The 14,363-nt window shown below is 38.0% G+C and overlaps 1 protein-coding gene across 2 annotated transcripts in view; it reads left to right on the top strand.

Annotated features, from left to right (window-relative positions):
* The window catches only part of LYPD6 (LY6/PLAUR domain containing 6), a 111,023-nt gene extending 107,018 nt beyond the window's left edge, over nucleotides 1–4,005 (top strand). For both annotated transcript variants that reach the window (XM_029934610.1, XM_029934609.1), the window contains exon 5: nucleotides 995–4,005. In XM_029934610.1, coding sequence (XP_029790470.1) covers nucleotides 995–1,162 — 168 coding nt within the window. In that variant the 3' untranslated portion in view covers nucleotides 1,163–4,005. The remainder of the gene's footprint in view (nucleotides 1–994) is intronic.
* The last annotated feature ends 10,358 nt before the right edge of the window (nucleotides 4,006–14,363 follow it).

The raw sequence follows: 14,363 nt of genomic DNA, 5'->3' as shown, positions 1-14,363 counted from the left end.
ATGACTGAATAGGATATTTGCCATCAGTTTTTCAATTACTACCATGCATATGGACCACTTGAGGATCTTGTTAAAATGCAGATTCTAATTTGCTAAATTTGGGGTGAGGGTTGAGACTCTGCATTTCTTTTTTTTTAATGTTTATTTTTGAGAGAGAGACACACACACACAGAGTGCAAGCAGGGGAGTGGTAGAGAGAGAGGGTGACACAGAATATGAAGCAGGCTCCAGGCTCTGAGCTGTCAGCACAGAGCCTGATGTGGGGCTTGAACTCACAAACTGTGAGATCCTGACACTTAACTGACTGAGCCACCCAGGCACCTCGAGATTCTGCATTTCTAATAGGCTGCAGGTGATGTGGAAGCTGCTAATCTGTACTTTGCGTAGCCGTGGCCCCAAATAATTTCTGTCCACAATCCTTTAGATGTCTTTCATTCTTATGGTCCATGGATAAAGTAGTATAAAGCAGCAGTAATTGCATTAATGCAAACCCTTCAAACTTTAACTCACCCACAAGAAGAGTGATAATTATGTAGACAGTTCTAATGAAAGGAAATAGTTTGGTTTAAGTTGGGTTGTTTCCACGTCACTTACACTGTGAAAATTTGGCAAGTGAAAGTTTACCCTCTGAGCAGCTTCCCCCAAGTAGTCAGAAAGGGTTTCTTTGAGATGTAGGGTATTATAATCCCCATTACTCAGGTGGAAAAGCCTAGACCTAGGAAGGTTGTAGAACCGTGTAATAAGCACATGGTGGATGTCAAAAGCAGAACTCGTGCTCCCTGAAGCTTGTTCCAGGGGGGCTTCATTTTGGCCACACTGCTTTCAGATGGAATCTCACCCCACTTCCTTAGGTGTAGGGTTGGTGCCTCTTTTGTAGAATGTTCATTTTCATTTCAGTCTTACTGTGAGGGAGACAGTTCCTTCCAAAATTTCTGCCTCATTCCAAGATCTGCCAGCTTCTCATCACCCTTCTATTTCTCTTCCTTTCTTTCAGGTCTGCACTTCCTGTTGTGAAGGAAATATCTGTAACTTGCCACTCCCCCGAAATGAAACTGATGCCACATTTGCCACAACGTCACCCATAAATCAGGCAAATAGGCACCCACACTGCATGTCAGTGATTGTGTCCTGCTTGTGGGTATGGTTGGGACTCGCACTGTAGCAGCTCAAAGACGCAATGTATAGTTGCAATCCGTGGGCTCTCCATGGTCCATAGTCATGCATGAGTCATGGGCTTGACAATAGTTACACATGGGAAACCACGATACTCACAGATGTCTTCATAGCCAAGCATCACCATTTACCATGAGCAGCAAGCGTCGTGTCAGTGTAGTCATTTCAAGTCCAAGACCTCATCAAAGCCAGGCTGCCCCCAAAATAGACCCTGAGTCATATACTACAAACGTTTCTTTTCACTCCAGGAAATAATTCTGTGTTTATTGAGGTCTGAGTCTCTTTATTTGGAATACATGCATGAGCCACAGGAGGTCCTGGGACCCTGGAGATGTTAGATGATACATTACATCAACATGCGTAGATAGGTGTGCTTCAGGAAAAAGGTAAAGACCACTGGTTTAGACATGACTTTATTTATAGCTTTAGAATTTTAAAACATTGATTCCAACATGAACAGACTGTTTCCTTGGAGATTCTGACTGAGTCCCTGAAAAAGTAGTATGCAGTTGTCCAATTTAATTTTCCCAATATTTTTCTCCCAGTGGTGGGAATCCTATTCCCTCTGCTCTTTGTGGAAGATAAAAGGCAATCATAAGTTTGTTGTATACAGGGAAGGGCTAGCTGGAGAAGGATTTTTCCCAACTTAATGGAACTATTATCCGTAAAGCAGCTTGCATATCCTTGCATCATAATTGGTGAGATTGGCCTTGATTTGGCATCTCTCATTGTGCTCCATAAGATCCTGGATTCTACTTGGGCCAAAGGGTATCCAAAGAGTCCCAAAGCAGGATGGAGTTTTCTCCAGTCATGGGGTCTATTCAGGCATAGCTAATCTGGGGAGAGAGAGGATTTCAGAATGGAAGGAAAGAAATATATGCAGGTCGACCCGAGTTCACCATGAGGGTCCGGTCAGTAGCTTAGCTGGACTGTCCATCTGCACTTTATACTGCCAGAGAGCCCTCTGGGTTCTTCCTCTTTCAAATCCTCAGTGACTTTAGGGAGAAGGTTCTGCCCTACATCATCTCAAGATTGATAGGGAAAGAAGACATAATATCCTAGGATGCGAAGGAGGTGGGCTAGTCGGGTGATGGTGAGACTAGCAAGGAGACCAGGGGGAGTTTTCTTTTTGGTGATTGCTTTTGAAGTAGGTGGTAAAATTTTTTGCCATCCTTCCTGTATTTTTTGGCCTGAGTTACAACGTCTTCTTCTTCCTTGTAAATCATTTATACAATATTTATTTTTGTATGGGGTAACTAAAATATATTATAAAATATTCTTTATTCCAAACAAAATAACCCAATTAGAATACTTATTTTTCAACAATGGCAGAGTTTATAATAGATGTTCACTGAAGGTTATCTAAAGTACTTGAACCAGTGTTGAAAAATATTAACTTATGTTTGAACAAAACCAATGCGTTGGCCCCAAGGGTTTCACTCATTGTTTCCTCAGTGGTGTTGTCCCAGAAATGTTCAGGTGGTGATGATCACTGGTGTGAGTTTCTCTGCAGGGTTATGGGGCATATTTTCATGAAATTTGGTGGAGCCATTGCTGATAAACAGGAGAGTATTGTCAGGGCCCATCTGCCCTGTGCAGGAAATTGTCTGTGACTCATAAAGTGAAACCCCCTCAGAGGTTACCAACTATGAACTGACAAGGGTAACTCTGATACAAAATAACCTAAATTGCATCAAATGGCCTTAAATCAGAGTTTGGTAGGCTTATCAATACTTTGCTCATAATTGGGGAGAGAGAAATGGGGGAAAGAAAGCAAGATATTTACTAAGCACCTCTTATGTGGCAGGCACTTTGCTAAGCACTTTATATATATATATACATAGGTGTGTGTATATATATATGTATTAAGTCATATAAAACCTGCAAGCACCCTGAAAGGAATATTAGTAGTATTTTCACTTTACAGATGAAGGTACTGAGGCTGTAAGAAGCTTTTTCCTTCTATGAAGCCTTTTCCTCCCAATTTAAGTTATACAGGTTGAGGTGGGGTTGAAGAGTACAGGGAAGACGGAATTACCACCCCTAGGAAAACTTCCAGACCTGACTATGGGAATCTGTCCATCTGATCATGTGGAGTGTGTCTAGTCCTGCCTCTGCAGGATGCTACTTGTGTGGGTCCCCTAGATGGTGTTTTTTCCTTAAGGGGTGGATGTACAGCTTCCTAGTTTACTCCTCTTGCTAAAAGAGGCGACAGGTTAATTGCTATAATTGCTACAAATGCTTTAAGTCAGTGAACACTTGACATTGTACATATCCACAAGTACCATTTTTGTGCATGGCCACTCTCCACTGATACCTGCCAAATACTGCATGCGATTTGAGTAAGACACTAAGTCCGGATGCTGGTTCTTAATGAGAAAGCGACCACTCCAGAGCCTCCCTGTCTGGTGTGCAGGGAGCAGGTCCACAGTGATGTGAACTCATCTGCCACCCGGGGGATCACTGCAAAGTCTACACAGATTTAACTGCGTGCACTTTGTGTGCCTGTCAGAATGGCTGGCGTTTCATTCTCTCGAAAGAAAGTGGTTTGCTCACCATCCACAGCCTCAAGAAGCCAAGAGAGGGCCATTCATGAGGAAGACCCAGGACTGGTCATCCATCTGACTTTTCTACCACATTGAACTTTCCATTAAATCTCACCATTGGTGACAGCTTGAAGTGCAGACAGCCATGATGTGTACATTAACCTATGTGCCACTTATTTATTTTCAGACTCCCCATAGCATTCATGTCAATATGGGATTAATGCCTAAATTTTGTAAATATTGTACATTTTGTAAATCAATGAATAAAGGTTTTAAGTGTATCTCATCAGGCTCCTCCCTACAAATGTACATGTCAATCGGTGATTAAGGCACTCAGGTTATGTAATAAGGCATAGGGCTTAAAATCACAGGGCACTTCCTTCCAAGAGCTCATTTTCTTGTTGTACAGACAAGAAATACACGCATGGAAAGATACAAGACAATTCACTCATGCCAAATAATTCATGTAGACAGTAAGTGCTGCAGAAAATCAAAGAAGGAAAGATTACTGGACTTTTTAATCAGGTCTGCAGTTTCCCCTAGAGCGTTTTCTTTGTTAAGTCAGGAAAACTAAAATGTGTGTGTGTGTGTGTGTGTATCTAAATATTACCCCATTAACTCTTAATTTTTAAATCTCACTCTGTTCTATTAATGATGGTCCAACAGAAAGCATTTTCCCTTGATGGTTTCTTCTGCAACAAGAAACAAACATTTGAATAGTATAAATGTTTATCTATACAGTGAATTTATTTTATTTTTCTTAGTAAAATTATAGATATTGAAAGTGGTCTTAAAACTCTTCAGCTTGTTTGTGGTGTCTGGTTCTTCTATTTTTATTTATTTATTTATTATTTATTTATTTATTTAAATTGAGGCATGTTGACATATATCATTTTATTTCATGTGTGCAACATAATGATTTGACATTTGTATACATTGTGCAGTGACCACTGTAATTCTAGTTAATATCACCTTACATAGTTATAAATGTTTTTTTCTTCTGATAAGAACCTTTAAGATTTCCTCTCTTTCAAATATGCAGTACAGTATTATTAACTATAGTCACTATGCTGTACAATCCCATGACTTTCTTTTTCGTAACTAGAAGATTGACCTTTAGACCCTCTTCACCCATTTTTCCTTGCTCCTCCACCTTTGGCAACCACCAAGCTATTCTCTGTATCTAGGAGCTTGATTTTGTTTGTTTGTTTGTTTTTTATTTGTGTGTTTTTCAGAATCCATGTGTAAGTTAAATCATCTGGTATGTGTCTTTCTCTGACTTATTTCACTTAACATGCCCTCAAGTTCCTTTCATGTTGTCACACATAGCAACATTTTTTATGGGTGTTCTTATTTTTCAGTGGGTGAATAATACCCTATTATATATATTTGAATAAATATATATTTAAATATATATTAAATATATTTTATAAGTAAGGCTTCAATTATCATGGTAGGTGGCACATAAATCTTTTGGAGTTAGTAGTTTTATTTTCTTTGGGTAAATACCCAGTAGTGGAATTGCTGGGTCATATGATAGTTGTATTTTTAATATTTTGAGGAGCCTCCATATTGTTTCCCATGGTGGCTGCACCACTTTCTATTCCCGCCAAAAGTGCACAAGTATTCACTTTTCTCTGTATCCCCACCAACATGTGTTATTTCTTTTTTTTTAATTTTTTTAATGTTTTGTTTATTTTTGAGACAGAGAGAGACAGAGCATGAGAGGGGGAGGCGCAGAAAGAGAAGGAGACACAGAACCGGAAACAGGCTCCAGGCTCTGAGCTAGCTGTCAGGACAGAGCCTGACGCGGGGCTCGAACCCACGAACGTGAGATCTGACCTGAGCCGAAGTCAGAGGTTTAACCGACTGAGCCACCCAGGCGCCCCTTATCTTTTTTATAGTAGCCATTCTGAGAGTTGCCTAGTTAGTATCTCGTTGTAGTTTTGATTTGCATTTCCCTGATGATTAGTGATATTGAGCATCTTTTCATGTGTCCATTGGTCATCTGTATATTTTTTTATGTAAAAATGTTTATTCAGGTCCCATGCCTAATTTTTAATCAGATCAGTTTTTTGGTGTCAGGTTGTATAAATTATATATTTTGGATATTAACACCATTATTGGAAATACCATTTGTAAATATCTTCTCCCATTCTATAGGCTGCCTTTTCATATGTTGATGGCTTTCTTCGCTGTGTAGATGCTTCTTAACTTGACGTAGTCCCAACTGTTTATTTTTGCTTTTGTTGTTCTTGTCTGAAGATAGCGTTCCAAAAATTTATTGCTCAGACTGATGTCTAAGATTTTATTGCCTATGTTTTCTTTTAAGAGTTTTATGGATTAGGGTCTTACATTAGTTCTTTAACCCATTTTGAGTTTATTTTTTTATATGGAGTGCGACTGTGGTCTATTCTTTTGCATGTAGCTGTCCAGTTTTCCCAGCACCATTAATTGAAGAGACTGTCTATTCTCCATTGTATATTCTTGCCTCCTTTCTTGTAAATTAATTGACCATATGAGCATACATTTATTTCTGGGCTCTCTGTTCTGTTCCACTGATTTATGTGTGTATTTTTATGCCTAACCTACACCATTTTGATTACTATAGCTTTGAAATCAGAGGGCATGATGTCTCCAGCTTTGTTATTTTGCAAAATTGCTTTTGCTATTCAAGGTCTTTTGTAGTTCCATGTAAGTTTTAGCGTTGTTCGTTCTATTTCTATGAAAAATGTCATTGGAATTTTAATAACGATTACGTTGAATCTCCAGATTGCTTTGGATAGTATACGTATTTCAACAGTGTTAATTTTTTCAATTCATGAGCACAGAATATCTTTCCTTTTTTGTGTCTTCAATTTCTTTTATTAATGCCTTGTAGTTTTCTTTTTTCTTTCTCTTTTTCTTATGTCTTATAGTTTTCTATGTATAGGTCTTTCACCTCCTTGATTAAGTTCATTCCTAGGTATTTTATTCTTTTTGATGCAATTGTAAGTGGGATTGTTTTCTTAATTTCTCTTTCTGATAGTTCATTATTAGTGTATAGAAATGTATCAGGGTACCTGGGTGGCTCAGTTGGTTAAGCATCCAACTCGATTTCAGCTCAGGTCATGATCTCATGGTATGTGGGATCAAGCTCAGTGTCAGACTCTGTGCTGACAGAGCAGAGCCTGCCTGGGATTCTCTCTCTCCTCCTGTCTCTGTCTCTCCCCTACTCTTACTCTCTCTCAAAATAGATAAATAAACTTTTAAAAGAAATTAAGAAAGAAATGTAACAAATTTTGTACATTGATTTTGTATCCTGCAGTTTCATTGAATTGTTTTATTAGTTCTAATAGTTTTTTGATGGAGTCTTTAGGGTTTTCTATATAGTATTATGGCATCTACAAATAGTGACAGTTTTACTTCCTTACCAGTCTGGATGTCTTTTATTTCTTTATCTAGCCTGGACTCCCAGTATTGTTTGAATAAAAATGAGGAGAGTGCACACCCTTGTCTTGTTCCTGATCTAGGGGGAAAATCTTTCAGCTCTTTACCAGTCAGTATAATTTTAGCAATGAGCTTGTCATATATGGCCTTTATTATATCGAATTACATTCCCTCTCTACACACTTGGTTGAGAGTTTTTATCATAAATAGATGTTGAATTTTGTCAAAAGGTTTTTCTGCATCTGTTGAGATGATCGTATGACTTTGATTGTTTATTTTGTTAATGTGGTGCATCATGTTGATTGGTTTGTGAATGTTGATCCATCCTTACATGCCCAGAATAAATCCCACTTGATAATGGTATGTGATCCTTTTAATGTATTGTTGAATTTGGTTTGCTAATATTTTGTCGAGGACTTTTGCATCTTTATTCATCTGAGAAATTGGCCTGTAATTTTATCTTCTTGTGGTGTCCTGGTCTGGATCTGATATCAGGGTAAGGCTGGCCTCATAAAATAAATTTGGAAGCATTTTTTTCTTCTGTTTTTTTGTAAGAGTTTGAGAAGGATTGGTATCAATTCCTCTTTGAATGTTTGATAGAATTCACAATTGAAACTATCTGGTTTTAAATTTGTCATTAGGTTTCTGATTTTTTATTTAATCTCCTATTAATCATTCTGTTCTGATTTTCTCTATATTTATGATACAGTCTCACTAGGTTGTATGTTTCTAGTAATTTCTTTCTTCTAGACTGTCAGATTTGTTGTATAATTATTCATAGTAGTCTCTTATGATCCTTTGTATTTTTGTGGTATTAGCTGTAACTTTTCTTCATTTCTGATTTCATTTATTTGAATCCTCACTTTTTCCTTGATGAGTCTAGCTAAAGTTTTGTCAGTTTTTTTTATCTTTTCAAAGAATAGCTTTTGAGTTTCATTAATCTGTTCTATTGTTTTAGGTCTTGATTTCATGTATTTCTCACTGATCTTTGTTATTTCCTTCCTTTTACTGACTTTGGCTTTTTTGTTTGTTTTTCTGTTTCTAACTCCTTGAGGAACAAGGTAAGGTGGGGGTTTTTTCTTGTTTCTTGAGTTAGGCATTTATTTCTATTTGTATCCCTCTTCAAACCAATTTTCTACATCCCACAAATTTTGGTATGTTGTATTTCCATTTTAATTTGTCTTAAGGTATTTTTTATTTCTCTTATGATTCTTCTTTGACACATTGGTTGCCCAGTAGCATGTGGATGTTCAATTGCTACAGTTTTGTGGCTTTTCAAGGTTTCTTCTTGTAATTGATTTCTAGCTTCAAACCACTCTAGTTGGAAAAAAATACTTGATATGATTTCAATCTTCTTAATTTACTAGAACTTTCTTTGTGAACTAACATAAGATATATCCTGGAGAATGTTCCATGTGCACTTGAGAAGAATGTGTATTCTATTTCTTTTGGATGGAATGTTTCAAATATATCTGTTAAGTCCATCTGGCCTAATGTGTTGTTTAAAACCAATGTTTCCTTATTGATTTTCTGTCTGAGTAACCTACCCATTGAGGTAAGTGAAGTATATTAAAGTCCCCTACTCTTACTGTTTGCTATATATTTGTCTCTTTAGATCTATTAATATTTGCTTTATATATTTAGGCACTTTATGTTGACTGCATAATTATTTACAAATGTCATATCCTCTTGTTAGATTGACCTCTTTATCATTATAGCATGCCCTTCTTGTCTCTTTTTTTACAGTCTTTGTTTTAAAGCCTATTTTGCCTGATTTAAATACTGCTGCCCCAGCTTTCTTCTGGTTTCCATTTGCATGGATGTCTTTTTCATCCCCTCCTTTTCAGTCCGTGAGTGTCCTTACACATGAAATAAGTCTCAGAGGGAGCATATACCTGGGTGTTACTTTTTTGTTCTTTCCATTGGATTTTTTGTATTCATTCAGCCATTCTGTCTTTTGACTTCAGAATTTAGTTCATTTACATTTAAATTAATTAATGGGGTGCCTGGGTGGCTCAGTAGGTTAAGCCTCGGACTTCAACGCAGGTCATGATCTCACGTTTGTGGTTTTGAGCCTCGCATTGGGCTCTGTGCTGACTGCTCAGAGACTGGAGCCTTCTTCAGATTCTGTGTTTCCCTGTCTCTCTACCCCTCCCATTCTCATGCTCTGTCTCTCTCTGTCTCAAAAATAAATTAAAAAAAATTTTTTTAATTTACATTTAAATTAATTAAATGCCATTTTGTTTATTGTTTTATTCTTTCTCTTCCATTATGTTTTGGTGACTTTATTTAGTGGTAGCTTAGATTTTTTCTTTTTTTTTCTTTTTCTTCTTCTTCTTTTTCTTTATATTTTGTGTATCTGCTGTAGGATTTTGCTTTGTGGTTACCATAAGGCCTACATATAAAAACTTATATCTATAACAGTGTACTTTAAATTGTTACCAACTTAAAGATCATATTCTGAAGCTCTACATTTTTACTCCCCCCCACCTCACCAAACCACATTTAATGTTTTTGATGTCACATTTTACATTTTCTTCTTGTGTGTTCCTTAACTAATTATTGTAGTTATAGTTATCTTTACTTCTTTGATCTTTTAACTTTCATACTGGCTATATAAATGATTAGTCCACTATCATTACTATATATTTATCTTTCCAGTCAGAGTCTTTCATATGTTTTCTTGTTATTAATTTGTGTTCTTTCCTTTCAGCTTAAAGAAGTCCTTTTAACATTTCTTCTAAAGTCAGGTTAGTGATAGTGAGTCCTTCTAGTTTTTGGTTATCTAGAAAACTTTTTTACTTCTCCTTCAATTTGGATTGATATCTTTGCTGGGTATAGTATTTGGGTTGGAAGTTTGCATTTTTGTCAGGATTTTGAATATATCTTGTCACTACCTTCTAGCCTGCAAAGTTTCTGCTGAAAAATATGCTGATAGTCTTATGAATGCTCCTTGCATGTAATAAGTTGTTTTCCTCTTGCTGCTTTTAAAATTCTTTCTTTGTTTTTAACTTGACATTTTAACTATAACATTTCTTGGTGAGGGCATCTTTGTGTTCATCTCATTTAAAAGTTTTGGGTTTCCTGGATCTGGTTGTCTGTTTTCTTACCTAGGTTAGGGAATTTTATAGACATTTTTTTCTTTGAATACTTTTCTATCCTTTTTTTTTTTTCTCTCTCTCTTCTCCTTCTGGGACCTTTGCAATGCAAATGTTAGTCAGCTTGGTCTTGTTTCACAAGTCCCTTAAGCTATCTTGACTTTTTTTCTTTTTTTCCTTTCTCTTTTTCTTTTCTTCCCTGCTTTGATTGGGTGAGTTCTACTTCCTTGTTTTCTAGTTCACTGATCCTTTCTTCTGATTCATCCAGTCTGTTGTTCAACCTCTCTAGTGCATTTTCCAGTTCAATTATTGTATTCTTTGGCTCTGTGACTTCTATTTGTACTTTTTTTATTATTATAGTTTATTGTTAAGTTGGTTTCCCAACCCCATGCTCATCCCAGCAAGTACCCTCCTCCATGCCCATCACCCTCCTTCCCCTCTTCCCCACCCCCATCAGCCCTCAGTTTTTAATAGTTTTTTATATTTTCTAATGCTGTTGAAGTTCTCATTGTGTTCATCAGTGAGCACCTTTGTGATCATTACTTTGAACTCTTTGTCAGATAATTACTTTTCTCTGTTTCTTTAAGCTTTTTATTTTTCCCCTAAGGCTTTATCTTGTTCCTTTATGGAACATATTTCTCGGTTTCCTCAGTTTGCTTGACTCTCTGTTGGTTTCTATGCATTAGATGAAACAACCATCTCCTCCAGTCTTGAAGTAGTGGCCTTGTGTAGGAAATGAACCTTGTTCAACTCTGCCTTAGCTCTTGGTTGTCTCTCAAGCTTCTGATTATCCAAGTAGCCTATTATATTTTAATAGCTCCTACTTTTTCAGGGTAAACCAAGACCCATCAGTGTTCCAAAGGCAAGAATCTCAGTTAGCACCTAGCTTCAGGATAATTGGAAGCCAGACCCTAGGGGAGCAGCTTTTATAGTATGATAATCCATACATTTCTCTAGGACTACAAGCATTAACCCTACTGTCCACCAGAACCAGGTAATCTGGGGGTGTCCCCTAGGTGACAATCACAAAAATCAGGGGGCCAGAGAAGTACATAAGTTTATTTCTGGGAGACACCAATGAGCAGGAGTAAGGTAGAGGGAGAATATAAAGATGGCAGCCCCTGATCTACATTCCTTGCAAGCACCTCTGTAGCTTCAAATGTGTGCAGTCCCAGTGCCTGCCACTTAGGTCAAAGGCAAGGACAAGCAAAGAGGTGTCCACAGAAACCTGGGGGGTGTGCCTCAGTTTACTGACAGTGCATTGCTCTGTGGGTGTTAGCCTGCCTCTGATTGTTGCAGAGTCCCATGGGACTCAGGCATTCCCTGGGTGGCAGCCCACAAAAACTAGGGCACCAGACATAAATCTTGGTTCTTTTTAAATACCCTGTATTTTGACATTTTCAGGGAAATACATGTTTTCCTTAAATTAGAGGTTCTATCAGGTTCCAGATCAGTGACACGGTGGGTGCTTCTTACAGTGTCACACTTACATGGAAATAACTCTTATCACTAACCTCTGTGAATACCTCTGTGTGTTTAATGTAAACAGCACTGCAGGTAAACTGTGCTTTTCGAAAGTCTGATTTTGAAAATGTAGATTTACATGGTAACCCAGTTTGGGGTTAAAAAGGATTCTTCTCTTTAAAAAGACATTTTATATTTTTTTCCTAACACATTTATAAGATTTATTTACCAAAAAACGTTATGGCATATCAGGAATGAAAAACCAGATGTTGTATCTTGGCTACATTATGGTAACTTTTAGCTAAAATACCTAAAGCACTTATACAAATGTCTTTTTAAAATTTTTTATTTTTGTTTATTTTTGATAGAGAGTTTGAGTGGGGAAGGCGCAGAAAGAGAGGGAGGCACACAATCCAGGCAGGCTCCAGGCTCTGATCTCTCAACACAGAGCCCAATGCAAGGCTCCTACTCATGAATTGTGATTTCATGACCTGGGCCAAAGGCGAATGCTTAGCCAACTGAGCCACCCAAGTGCCCCTACAAATGTCCCTAATAAATTGCCTTTAACTTACCTACTAGAGGTGAAATACATGAATAGTCTTTGAGCACGTACTAATAATCACATTATAATTGGGATAGCGTGACCTTGGGCAATCAGCCTCTATTCTAAGCTTGCATAGCGACTTGGAAGCGGTACTAAGACATGAATTTGAAACATTATGGCTCTAACCGAAACTATCCTCCGCTGGAATCTAATAGAACACAGGTCTCTGACTTTTTTTTTCTAATATAAAAACTTCTAACCTAATTTGGTGTTAAAAAGCCAATGGAGATTTTCAAAATGTCTTTCAAATCAAGCCTTTATTTTCAGCAGTTACTATCTTTAGTTAATTTTAAATTCATGTTTTTTCCCATTAGCAAATTAATATTGCCTTGCTATTCCTTTGGCAAAATTTAACTTCACTGTAGCTGCTGTAATTGGATAGTGGGGGTGGGGGGGGTAGCATCTCTATGTAGCTGTATTTTGAGCTGACTGGAGTCCTGAAATCCAGAGGCTGAGAAATGATTTCTGAGGGAGCCTCTTTGCAGGTCTCCTCATAGAAACCCCTGATCTTGTATGTGATTTTATTTTCAAAGCATTTACACACATTGCTTTAGTTGATCAACATGATCCCATTTGCAGTTTTCATAGCTAAAGCTTTAAAGTAGTTAAGGGAGGTCCCACTGATAGTTCATATTACAAGGACTTTGATTCCTGATCCAGGGTTCAGTTTCACTCCCACCGGGGTGTCATGCATGGTGGCTCCACCTTTCTCTGCCACTTGTACTAAAAAGCCAATTTCTCAAGCTTAGAGGTGAATGAGAACTTAGAAAACTTCTAGTCTACCTCCTTTATTGTATATAGGAGGAGAAGGAACCCTAGAGAACCCAGACCATTTGTCTCTGAGAAAGCTACATTGCTTATGTTAAGAAAAGGTAAAAGCCATCAAAATGTCCCTATTTTGATGCTCAAGGTAATCAAGATATCGAAAATGGACAACAGGCTAGCAGTTTCCTCTTCCTTCACACTCACTGTGGATTAGTAATATCATAAGGACCATCAGATAGGAAAGGGCACAGAATGTGGAGAGAGCAGACTTTCACCAGGGAAGCCCTCTGGAAACACAGTTATTCATCCTAACATGAAAAGAAAAATGTTCTATGGAAATAACAACTTTCAGAATCACGGCCTATAAAGAGCAGAATGATTTGCCTAAATTCAAGATTATTAGTTTTTCAGAAATGATTTTCTTAGGGATTATGGCATGTCCATTCTCAGAAGCCAACCTCAAAAGCCATGTTCAGGCCTGGAATTCGGGCTTTCACTGAACTCTTCCCATGACAGGGGTCATTTTGTCAAAGTCAGAACGTATGTATGAAAAGCAATTCTGTTGGATTTAGGCAAAATGAACAAAATATCACCAGAATATAGTCGTGATGCAAAAGTAAGCCATACCCTCCACAAATCCATTAATCTTTGAGATGAATTCACACTGACTCACTGTCTGATCCTATTCTCTCTACAATGAAGCCCAACTGTTTGGATCATGAGATGCCTGCCCGGTCTTTAGTATACCTGCCTTCCCCCGGGTGTTCCTGGGTGATGGCTACTGGTCCAGCTTCACAGTTGCCCAGCCGCTTGGCTTCATCTCCACCCCAGCCACTCCCAGCAATTAAACAGGATGGAGTGAGCAACAAGAGGCCCACATCACACACAGTGACGTGTGAAGATGAATCATTTGAGGACAGGGATCGTGGCTGTGGTTTGTCGTGTCTGGGGTGAAGGAGGTGCTGAGTAGACCTCCATAGTCTGAGAGAATATATTTGGCTCACTCGTGACTCACTCGGTCTGGCTTGGTCCTGGCACGTGTTAGCACTGGGCTTATCCCTACCTTTAAAGTCTTTCTAAATGCTCAAAGGGTTGGGCCCATCCCTGACTTTAATATCATATTTAATTAATTAATTACCCTGTGTGTGTTTTGCCACTGACCTAAATACCAAGTATGCCATATAGAGACACACCCTCCTCCATGTGAGACGGCCCAAGACCAATGTGAATATGTGATCAGACCTCCCAGGAACTATCTCTTCAAAGTCAAATAATCTAAAAGAC

The sequence above is a fragment of the Suricata suricatta genome, chromosome 3 (genome assembly GCF_006229205.1).
Source record: "Suricata suricatta isolate VVHF042 chromosome 3, meerkat_22Aug2017_6uvM2_HiC, whole genome shotgun sequence".
Classification (NCBI taxonomy): Eukaryota; Metazoa; Chordata; class Mammalia; order Carnivora; family Herpestidae; genus Suricata; species Suricata suricatta.
Note: the sequence above shows the minus strand (reverse complement) of the source record. Positions and strands in the feature narration are given on the sequence as shown.